Genomic DNA, 11347 nt, shown 5'->3' with positions numbered 1-11347 from the left:
ATTATTTGGTTTCACAAAAGTCCTGACCTTTCAATTTTGTCAATTTTGGCCAAAAATGAATTATTTGGTTTCACAAAAATTTCCGAACTTTCAATATTTGGCATGCCACATAGGCGCCACATAGGTAAATTGAAATCAAATTGAGAGTTGGACACAACTGAAACCAAATAATTTGTTTTTGGCCAAAATCGACAAAATTGTAAGGTCAGGACTTTTATGAAACTTTTGTGAAAGGTTTGGCCTTTTTACAACATTTGGCCATTTTTTTATTATTAGTTCCAAACTCCATTTATTTCTGTTTTGGTTTTATTTTACTTGGTTGTAAATTCAGCATTTATAATATTCAATCGTTCTCTTGTGAATTTACCCAACAAGTATCATTACAAATAAATAATAAATAACAAAACACAAAATAAAATGATATATACATATAAAATTCAGTTCTAATTTCTATGGTATAATTTGGTATAATTCGGTACCGTTCGATACGTTATCAAAGTATAAACTTATCTAAAATTCAAAATCATATCAATAATTTTTTTTATTCGATTCAGTTTCAAAACAATCAATAGTCAACATATATTTTTGGTTTCAAATACTTTCAGTTCAGATTAAAAAAAATCAAAACCCGTGCACAGCAACAGTAAAAATTAGGTCTCGTTCCATTAATAAATGGAAAGAATAAACAGGTAATTGCTGCACCTCCTAAGACCATCTCCAACCCTCTCTATAATTGGAACTCTATATTTTAGAGATAGAAGTAAGTTTTTCTCCAACTACAAACTCTATCTCTATCTCTAAAAAAAAAATTCCAACCACAAACTCTATCTCTAACTCTAAAACAATATTTTCAAACTACACTATTTTATTATTTTAACAACTTAACTCAAGTTAAATTTTTTTTACATATTCATCCTAAAAATAAAAACATATATTTTTTATCAATAGTAAAATAATAAAATTAAGATAAATATTTTATCATATAATAATATTTATTTTACTAAATAAAATTGAATAAAATATTAATATTTTTAATAATATATATCTTGAACATTATTCAAAATTCTAAAATTCGTGCTCATATTAAAAGTGAACAAGCACGAATTTTAGAAAAAAGAGCCCAACAATTTCGACAACAATTTTCCGTTACCCATTCTTTTGGTGAATACTATGCTAATGTTACCGGATGTGGAAGTGGCTCACGCGAAAATTTAACTACTACTATTATTATTTTTATAATTGTTTGTATTATTTGTTAAAATATATTTGTTGTTAATTTTATATATTATTAATTTATAATATATGCGGTTTTTTAATATTTATAATTTTATTAGAAGTCATATAAAAAATATAATAATAAAGATTTAAATTTTTAATATTTGAATATAGTAGGACATAATTGTATAAATTAAAGTTAATGAGTTAAACTAGTAATTAGTAAATATGAAAAAGTACAAAATAGTCCTTATAGAGATATGAATAGTGAAATCTACATGTAGAGTTTACTATTCAAAAACTCTAAAAGAAGTGAGTTTTTAAAGTTGGGTTGGAGTTGCCCAACTCTAAATGGTGGGACCCAACTCTTTTTTAGAGTTGGGTTGGAGATGCTCTGAAGAAATATTGCATGTGTCACTGTCCGGACATCGACCCGATCATCAAATAATTTTTATCTGAATCAAAATTAAAATATATACTACAAAACGAATTATAAATGAACTAAAATAATGTATTTGATTCAGTAATTATTCGGAAAAAAAATTTAATTGCTCATTAAAGACAAACTCTAAAAAATAGTAATATGATATTTAAATTATTTAAAACAATAATATTTTAAATTTTTACCAATAAACTATATTTCTGAGCAGCAAACAAGGCTCACTCTTCCCTAATTACCAAAAAAAATTCTTAAAAATAATAAATATACATATGTAATTTAATTAATTTGACGGGTTCAATTTCCGACTGGTAATCAAATCAAACTGAACTAATTAAACTTTTTCAAATAACTAAAACGAAACTAATTAATTAATCAAAAGAGGAAACCAGACTAGAAATCTGATTTATTTCGATCAGTTATTTTAATTAAACCCGAATGGTAGGCTTATATATCATCAAATAATTTTGAAGAAAAAAATGACATTTTTAATGGATGAAGAAGAAGGAGAGTCAGAAGTAGCTGGTTGTGTCAATCAAATTGAAAAATCAGTGGGAATCCGTCTGATTTATTTCATCATCCTCTCTTATTCTTCTTCATCACTTACACTAACAAAATTAATAGAAATAATTAAACCATTAATATCACCTAACGAACAAAATATTAATCAAATAATTATATGCTTATCAGCTTATGCTGATTAAAGGACTGTCCAAGTTCTATATATAAAGAGAGGAATTTATGTAACCCTAACACACACACAGATACAGCAGCGCGGCCACTCTCTATGGGCCTTCTTAGATTGGGCCATATACTATTTTCCCCCAATAACAAGAAATAGATTGAGGAAATTAGACCCAGCACTGTTCATGTCTACTTTATTCCCAAATATACTGTCCGGCCCTTCCTTCCCTATTAATACTGCATAAGCTGAGTTTATTTGATAATTAACTTTTTTTTTCTTTTAATATTACTGTTAACCAACTTCACTAACACGGTGTTACTCCTAACCACGATGTCGACGTCGACAAAGATGAGACCGACGAAGATGTCGTCGCTGCTAAGAAAGACTACCTTAAAGAAAACAATACGGATGAAGACAACACCGTTAATATAGTGAGCCTGTGATTGTATTTGCAGATCTGTAATTCGAATTTGTTTGAGTTTTGCTATTTTAATTGGTTTGTGTTTTGAAATATATGGGTCTGATTATTTGAGAAGATGAAATAAAAAAAATGGACCATAAATTAGGTGAGTGGCAAAGGATATGAGGCTGTGGGTGGAGATGGAGTGTTTAGCGGTGGTGCGGGTGGTACTATTATATTTAGATTACTTAATTCATAAGTTGCAGCTTATGTGTTTGTTAAAATGCCTCTGTGGAAAAGTTTTGTAATTTTATATTTAAAAAGTCTTACCCAGTTTACTACTTTTACATCCATATGCTAATCATTATTTATTTTACAATTATTTTTATAAAATACATTTTTAATTTCACACAGTTATGGTCTATATTATTATAGTTTCAATAGTTTAAACTGGGTAGTTGATAATTTTGGGAGTAAGTGGGCATGCAGTGTACTAACGGTGTATTAGTAGTTTACTAAAAGTTTTATAAATTTATTTTTTAGCGAAGTAATGAGAAAATAGAACCAGGGATAAAATCTCTTATCCTCTGTTTAGTTTTTGATTAAAATATCGATATACTAGGCAATTTGGCTCTTTTAAATTCATTGTTAAATTAAGGGCATGGTTTATTATGAATACTCTGTTCTGTGGGTTTAAATTAAGGGCATGGTTTTTTTATAAATAAATAAATTGATAGTAAATTGATAGTAAAACGATAGTAAACTGTTAGCAAACGGTTAATAAATATAACTATACTTTATATTTAATAAATTAGCTATAATGTTTAGTCAAACTAATAAACTGTTAGTAAACGGATGGTAAATTAACTTATTTTTTAGTAAACTGATAGTAAATGATTAATGAATTAACCATACGGTTAAAAAGTAAATTAATAGTAAATTTGATTTTTAAGTAAACTTTTAGTAAACAGTTAGTAAATTGATATTAAACTTTTTGTTAGTAAACCGATAGGAGATTTACCGTATTTTTATAAATAAAAACCGTTAGTAAACTGTTAGTAAACCGTTAGTAAATTTATTGTTTGTAAACCGTTGGTAAACTGTTAGTAACCCGATAGTAAACTTACTGGGTTTTTAAAATAAAAAACCGTATTTTCAACTCAAAAAGTGTAATTTCGCAACTTTTAAAAGTCAAACCGTAAAAATCAACCCAAACTGGTCAAACCGTATTTTTGAGAATATTTATACACAGTATGGGTATTTTTGAAAAACTCTCAAATACATTTTCAACTTCTTCATGCTGGATAAATAGTTTTTTTAAAAATGGATTACATATGAATAATTAAAAAAAATTGGTTATATATGTATATATATAATTTACTTGTGTAAAATTATTTATGTAAAAATATACATGTGTATACATATGTTAATAGTATTATGTAAATTAATCAAACCGAGATGGAAATAATTTAGTGAAAATTGAGAGATTTTCTTGTTACATTTCGAAGTTTAGGGATTTTTGTGGGAAGGAGAAGAAAGGTCGGGGTCTACCTGTGGAAATTACCCTAATTCAAGTTCTCAATGGATGGTGTGTCATCCAAGTAAAGGAACACCAAAAAAACATTAGAATTGATGAACTTGCAATCCAAACGAGCATGCTACAAGTTTGCTAAGCCTCAAACGTTCATATAATTTGAAGACAAGTTGGTCAACTCACGAATCTAAATATTGATTGGAACCACTAAACTACAATTTGAGTTTATAACTTTAATCTCAATTTAGATGTGCAGCAGCTTTATTTAATTGGCTAAAAATTAATGTGTTGGTCTAACTTACTAAATTCGTGACGTCCTCATCGCGACTTACCTAATATCCAAACACAAATTGCACCTCGAGTGTTGTGGTTCAAGTGTTCCTTCTCCTCCAAGCCCTGGCTCAATACAATACTCGAGGAAACTTGGCAACACTATGAAACACAATTCTACTGCGCCAAGCTTTATCAGGATTCCGAAAAAAAAGAACCTGAGACTTGAAATCGACACGGAACAGCAGATCCATTTTCCGTGCATTTCCGTATTTTATCATCTTAAGCACATAAGCATTGTCTGCCACTAAATAGAAAGAGCACTCCCAGCGAAAAGAAGATCACATATCTTTTCCTCCATAGGGACGCTGCTCGATCGATAACTATCAGCCAGCTTGCTCTTCTTTTCCTTTCTGAAACTCTCTGTTTCAAAACTTTTACCACTATTTTCTAGACCGGTTAATAGAATATTGTATGTTCCCACAGAAGGATTTATACCCTTTCTTTTCATAGTTCTATAGATTTTAAGTGCCTTTTCCGGACTTCCAGCAGAGAAGTATACACTGATCATGGCAGTATAAGTAGCTGTGCACTTCTGTTTATCAGGCAATAAATCAAAAATATTTGCAGCATAACTAGGCCTTCTAGCAGATCCAAGCCTATAGATTAACATAGAGCTTAGATAAAGTTCAAGCGGATGCCCTGCCCTAATCATCTCCTTGAAAATCTCCACAACCCTTGGATATGTATCTGATCTAATCAACATGCCTATCAAAGAAAGATATGCTGTTCTCTCGAGGTTTATACCCATTTTCATACTGTATTCAAAAGCCGATAAAGCATTATCAATCCTGCATTCGTTACAGTTTACATCAATAATGGTCGAGACGATCCAAGATTCCAAAGCTATGTTCTTATCAATTACCCCGGCAAGGAAATGATCAACTGCTGCAAGATTTTGCCTTTTCAAGAGAGTCAACAGAAGTCCTTTATCAATTGGATCATCATCAGCAGTTATATTTAGTTCAGAGGATTCATTGTGATCGTTAGATTTCGAAGTGCAATGAGGATTAACTTGCCTGAGTAAGGCATCACTCTCACCTGAAATTTTTAGAGTTTTGAGTGCTTCCTGAAAGATGGGATACCTAAGTGAAAGATTATTTTCATTCATATATTGAAGAATTTGGGCCATCAAGTTTGTTTCACCAGCTTTGCAACATCTCTCAACCACAATATTGCACATAGCTTTGTCGGGTTGTACCCCTGCTTCTTGCATTTTTCTAAAAATCTCAAGAGCTTCCTGGAACTTCCCTAAAAACAACAACAAAATAGAAAAAGTAAGCATTTCAGAGGGAAAAAGGGGTAGAAAAAACAACAAAAGGCAACCTAACACACGAACGGACATATACTTGGTTGTTGAGAAGCAAGAGCATCATAGCAATTAGATAATGGAGAATCTTCTCTGGACTATTTTAAAATTTATATTGACTCGATGTATTTCAAATGAAACACTCTTTAATTTCTACGGACTTACATATCAGAAGCCTTTTTCTCTCCTTTATCTATGCTGGCGTCACATTTTACTACGAACAATGACAGTTACCAGCTTGGTACTGCTAGATAGTTATCTTTCAATTACTATCAAATTTAGCTAATAGAAGTTCAGCTCCATTAAAAGAACAATACACTCAGCTCAACCCTCCGCAGCATGCAGATATAATGCCATAAGATACAACATCCCATAATCAATTATGTCTATACCGCGTTCACTAAACCAATCATCAAATAATTCAAAACAGAGGGAACATAGTACAAGACTGTAGTTTAAGTTCAAGGGGCTACTAAACAGTGACCACTTTTGATCCATATATAGATTGCAATTCAAATCATACTCAAAACGATATCATAAAAAAAACTATTGTCAAGTAACCAAGTTAGCAGACAGAACCAGAATTATCACCCATGTATGCAAAAGAACATCATCTTTAACAAACTCATTCAGACAATAAAACAAACAGTTAAGAGTTCAAACCAAACCTCACCAGAACAAACAAGAAACTCCACCAAGACAGTGTAAGTATAACAATTAGGACAAATCCCAGACTCAATCATCTCCTTATAAACACCAACACCCTCTTCAACTCTCTTCCCATCAAACAAAATCTTCATAAAAGCAGTGTAAGAAACCACACCAAAATCACAACATTTCTCCTTCATTTCCTCCCAAATTTTCACAGCCCCATCAACATCACCACTTCTTGAAACCCAATGCATAACCGAAGTATAAGTCACAGCATCAATTTTTATCCCCTTGTCTTTCATTAGTTTAAAGATATAGTTCATGGACTCAATTCTACCAGCTTCACCAAAAATGTCAAGCATTGTTGTGTAAGTGAAGTGATCATGCTTAAAGGGTTTGATCTCTGATACCCAGTTGAAAAAGATCCAAGCTTTTTCCATGGGTGGGTGGGTTTTCAAGACTTGGTTGACTGTGTATGAATCCCAGTTGATACCCAGTTGGGAAATCTGTTGCTTTGCTGTTTCCCATGGGGAATATTTTAGGAGTTTGTATATGGTTGAGACTGTATTTCTGGTGTAAAGTTTCGGATTCTCTACTGTTTTGGGTGGTTTTCTTGAGATTTTGGATTGGTGAAGGGAATGGATACAATTGTTGGAAGCTTTGAAATAGAGAACTGGCAAAGATTTTGCGTGGAATTTGCTGATGCCGTTTAATAGCACCATGTATGAGGGGTTTTCACCGATTACAACTCTTTTTTGTGAAGAACTGACATAATCTAAAATACCTCAGCGCGCGAACTGTGTAATAATATGTTGAGACCTGGATAGAACGGATACGGGAAAACGGGACACCCATACACGGCGAAACGGTGTTATTTTAAGGTTTTCCATGTAAAAAATGATGATTCGTTTTCGAATGGTTTTCGAAACAGAACACGTTAATTGAATGAAGTGTACGTGCTACTTAAGTTCGTATTATTATTTTGGCTGCCGAATGCACAAGTTGTTTTGAGTTTTAATTTCATCAAAATTTCATTCTGCCTTTGAAGTTGGAGAAAATATCAAATAAGACCGCATTTATGGTTTTGGAAGACCCTCAAATTTGGCAATTGACTCGTTTTACCTCTTCAATTTTAAATTGTCCATTAGTTTTATGCTATTCGTCTCTATTTTGCATATAATATTTTAATTATTTATTGTCATTTTTTAAGAGGGTAAAACGAATTAATGTCAAATTTGAAAGTGTTTTTTTTAAGTTACAAAATTAATCCTGTTTGATTTTTTTATATCAAAAGGCGAAACTGAATTTTTGTTAATTTAAATTTATTGCTACTTGTAATATTATTACTATGTTTTACAGGATTCAGGATTGTAATCAGATTGGTTGATTTTCACTGAACTTATAATTTAGTAATTTACATTACATTGTTTTAAATTGAGGGTCATTTTTAAAAATGAATAGTGTAAATAAAGAAAACAATTTTGATTAAATTAATTCACATCATTCATTGACCATTTATTTTACAATGAATATAGATTGTGAACTTTACCCTTTTAAGTTGAAATGAATTTAAGAAAATCTCAATCTATTTTCTTTATATATGTCCTATTATTGGCGAAAGTTGGAATAGTTATCCTTCACTTCTTGAGAGAAATGTTTATTCCAAAAATTATGGAATACAAATTCAATAAAATTACTATTCCATGAACCAAAATTCAGAATAGATACTCTATCCTTTATCGCTTTCGTAAACCAAATATAGCCTAGGAAGACAGAACAAGCAGTCTACCATTAACCAGCTGGAGTGGCACCTGAGGTGGTTCGTTAGGTAGTTATGAGTTCGCACCAATTACCATCAAAGCCTGTAATGACAGAATTTATCTAAGAAAAATGTTCAACATTAGATGATATTCTGTGAATTAGTTTTAGCAGCTTTAGATCAAGTAGTCTCAAAGCCATAGTTTAACAGTAAAAACAGACTGAAGAATATGAATGTGAAGTTATCATATGTAAATCTCTCTACAGATATTGCAGTATGTAGTACATAATACTACAAATATCTAGCAGATTGAATTCTGCAACAATCTAGGGAAAATCCACCAGATAACCTTATAAGTTACAACACCATAAACCTGATAAGTCAGGTTATCTACTTTCTTATAAATATTGAATTCAAATTGGTCATCCCATGTTCCATATGAGAACATGAACCTATTCAATGTAAATGCACGCATACGGTGAGCATTTGCATGACTGCTGAGTAATGAGATACAATGGTTTCTGCAGTTATGCCCACCATGAGTGGCACAGTATAATTTATCATGAAAAAATTAACATAAGATGACCATGTTTACAGGTCAATAGTACAAATTGTGCAAATATTATCTTCAACGATCAGGGTACCTGATTATCCGTTGCAGGATCACTGTCCTTGCCTGTGTTATGTCGCGGCTACATTTAGAAGCATGTTCGCCTAAATCCTCGATGGTTTCCATGAACACGTTCAACTTCTTCTTGATCTCATCTATCACAATCTTTAAAGCATCTTCATCTAGAAGGGCAATGCTAACATTCTGCAAGATTGATTCAATTTCCACTTCCAATTTGGCAACAAGGACCCGGATATTGTCCATGTCTTTGATTGCAATGAAAGTTCCCACCTGCATTGAGCTCACAATCTCCTTCTGACCTTTCAATTCTTTTGTGTAATTGCTCCAAAGCGAATTACACCATTTTCCGACAGAGCCAATAGGAACAGCCAGTGCACTTGCCAATGCTATAACAACAGGCGGTGCAGCAATAGCTGCTGCTACGACGGAGAAAATCAACACAGAGACAAATGCTGAAACAAACAGAACATTTGATACCATCCTCCATGTCTTCATTGACTTCATTTTCTTATCGAGCTTTTTCTTCCGTAGTTGTAACTTCTGTAACATCGATACTTGCTGCTTATATACGGACTGGAACAGCGTAAAAAACTCCTCATTAAAAGGATCACCAGCTGCCTTGAACTTACCTAATTCCTCTAGTGTCTTTACAAACTTCGCCTCAACGACCCCGTCACGAAATGCTACTTCTTCCTCAAACTTCCTAAGAGCAACCTGTATGATCAATTGACTATTCCGAGCTCGCTTCAGGCAATTCTCAAGGGCAGCACAAAAATCCAAAGTTTTCGCACTACTATCAAAATACTCTTCAACCAGATAAAACAACTCTTTGTTCTTCCATATATCTTCCTTGCATTGCAATATAACATTAACCACATCTTGATTCATATCAAGAAGACAATTAGTGACCTCTTTTAGAGAATCGAAAGACAATGCTCTAACTTCAACACCCGTAGAAAGCGAGTTTATAACACGGTTAGTCCTCTTATGAAGGGTGGCATCAAAGGATTGCAGGTCAGGATCCTGCCTACAAGCATCCTCATATGAGGACAAGTCTGCTGTGTATTGGGAGTTGGATTTAGATTGGAGCGGTGGTGGTCCTGGTGGTGGAGGAGGTGGTGGTGGTGAAAGTGGTTGTTGTGGGGTTTCAACACCCTTTTTCTTGCTAGATTGTCCTCCCATCATATCTAATTCAACATCAAAACTAATACTGCAAAATCCAACTTTTCACTTAAATGCAAGTGAACACCTAGAAACTAACTCAATTCAGACAAGACATTTAAATAAAGATCTTCTCAAGATCAAGTCAAAACCAGCTCATGAACTAAGAAAAATACCAAATTAAGTAACTTTATTTTAGCTATAACCAAACCCAATTCAGCAAATAACAAGAATCAAATCAAATCAACAAGAAAAATAAACTTTACCAAGTACAAAAGAAGCTTACACAGCAGCAAAGTTCCAATCTTTTTATCAGATTGAGCTAGAACTTGAACGATCCTGAGTACCCAACTGAAAAAAACACTGAATTATGTGAAAGGGAGATTTTTTTTTTTGTGAGGCGGCTGGTTTATAAGAGGAAGAAAATGCAAGGAAATTGAACAGTTCAACTGTAAGAAATAATGTGTTTGAAATGCAGACAAAATTTAGAATGTTAGGACCAACGAGGAAGGATCCAAGCAGCTACTGCTGCTGTTTCTTTATTATCCAATGGCTTATGTTCTAATGTGTAATTTTTTAATGTCTAATCTGCCCTTTCTTCTTTTGACTAATGACAGATTAGTGATTAAGTATTATTGACTGAATATGGAGAATATTCAGGATGATTTCATTGTGGGTTCAACCACCACTAGTTTATTTATGATATTTGTATGATATTTTTTAGTACTATAAAAACTCTAAATTGACATAACTTTTATTAATTTTATGTTAATAAAAGAAATAGCATGTGAATGAGCTCACTCGAATAATATAAGTGTTGTGTAGCGTTTTTATAAGATCATAATTTAATTTTTCTTATATTTTAATGATAAAAAATAGTATTGACGAAAAAATATTTATATTAATTAATACAAGTGTTAATATCTTATTTTTAGTGATTTTTATTTTATTTAAGATTTTTTCTCTACTATTAATATTTTATCAGAAAAGTTTGAAATACGATGTATTTAATATAGCCTGAAAATAAAATTATTATTTATTACATTTTTTAGTGATATGAGAATAGTTTTATATAGGCTTAATACATAGTTTGACCCCTGAACTTGTACCCTTTTACCCATCTAACCTCTAAACTTAACGTCTCACCTATCAAACCTCTGAACTTGTTAAATAATCCGATTTGACCCCTGAACTTGATAAATATGTAAATATTGAACCCTTCGTGTCCACCTG

The 11347-nt window shown here is 32.0% G+C and overlaps 2 protein-coding genes and 1 non-coding gene across 4 annotated transcripts; all 3 read right to left on the bottom strand.

The window, feature by feature from the left end:
* Positions 1-2161: 2161 nt before the first annotated feature.
* On the bottom strand, positions 2162-2240 carry LOC126658950 (small nucleolar RNA R12). The gene has a single exon (XR_007634515.1). It is a non-coding gene; the product is annotated as a small nucleolar RNA R12 (small nucleolar RNA).
* Positions 2241-4314: 2074 nt separating this feature from the next.
* LOC126654473 (pentatricopeptide repeat-containing protein At2g01390) lies at positions 4315-7438 on the bottom strand. The gene is made up of 2 exons (XM_050348337.2): positions 6586-7438; positions 4315-5854 (listed from the first exon to the last, which is right to left on the bottom strand). The coding sequence occupies exons 1-2, from the start codon at positions 7283-7285 to the stop codon at positions 4851-4853; spliced, it is 1704 nt and encodes a 567-aa protein (XP_050204294.1). The 5' UTR covers positions 7286-7438; the 3' UTR covers positions 4315-4850.
* LOC126656424 (UPF0496 protein At2g18630) lies at positions 5764-10675 on the bottom strand. Of its 2 annotated transcripts, none has more exons than XM_056103567.1 (2): positions 8967-10675; positions 5764-5854 (listed from the first exon to the last, which is right to left on the bottom strand). In XM_056103567.1, exons 1-2 carry the CDS (start codon positions 10136-10138, stop codon positions 5833-5835), a joined length of 1194 nt encoding a protein of 397 aa, XP_055959542.1. In that variant the 5' UTR covers positions 10139-10675; the 3' UTR covers positions 5764-5832. The 2 variants fall into 2 exon arrangements, with proteins under 2 accessions (XP_055959542.1, XP_050206954.1); XM_050350997.2 differs by lacking the exon at positions 5764-5854 and adding an exon at positions 8132-8425 and having other exon boundaries at positions 8967-10674.
* Between the last annotated feature and the right edge of the window lie 672 nt (positions 10676-11347).

Source organism: Mercurialis annua, linkage group LG7, assembly GCF_937616625.2.
Source record: "Mercurialis annua linkage group LG7, ddMerAnnu1.2, whole genome shotgun sequence".
NCBI lineage: Eukaryota > Viridiplantae > Streptophyta > Magnoliopsida > Malpighiales > Euphorbiaceae > Mercurialis > Mercurialis annua.
Note: the sequence above shows the minus strand (reverse complement) of the source record. Positions and strands in the feature narration are given on the sequence as shown.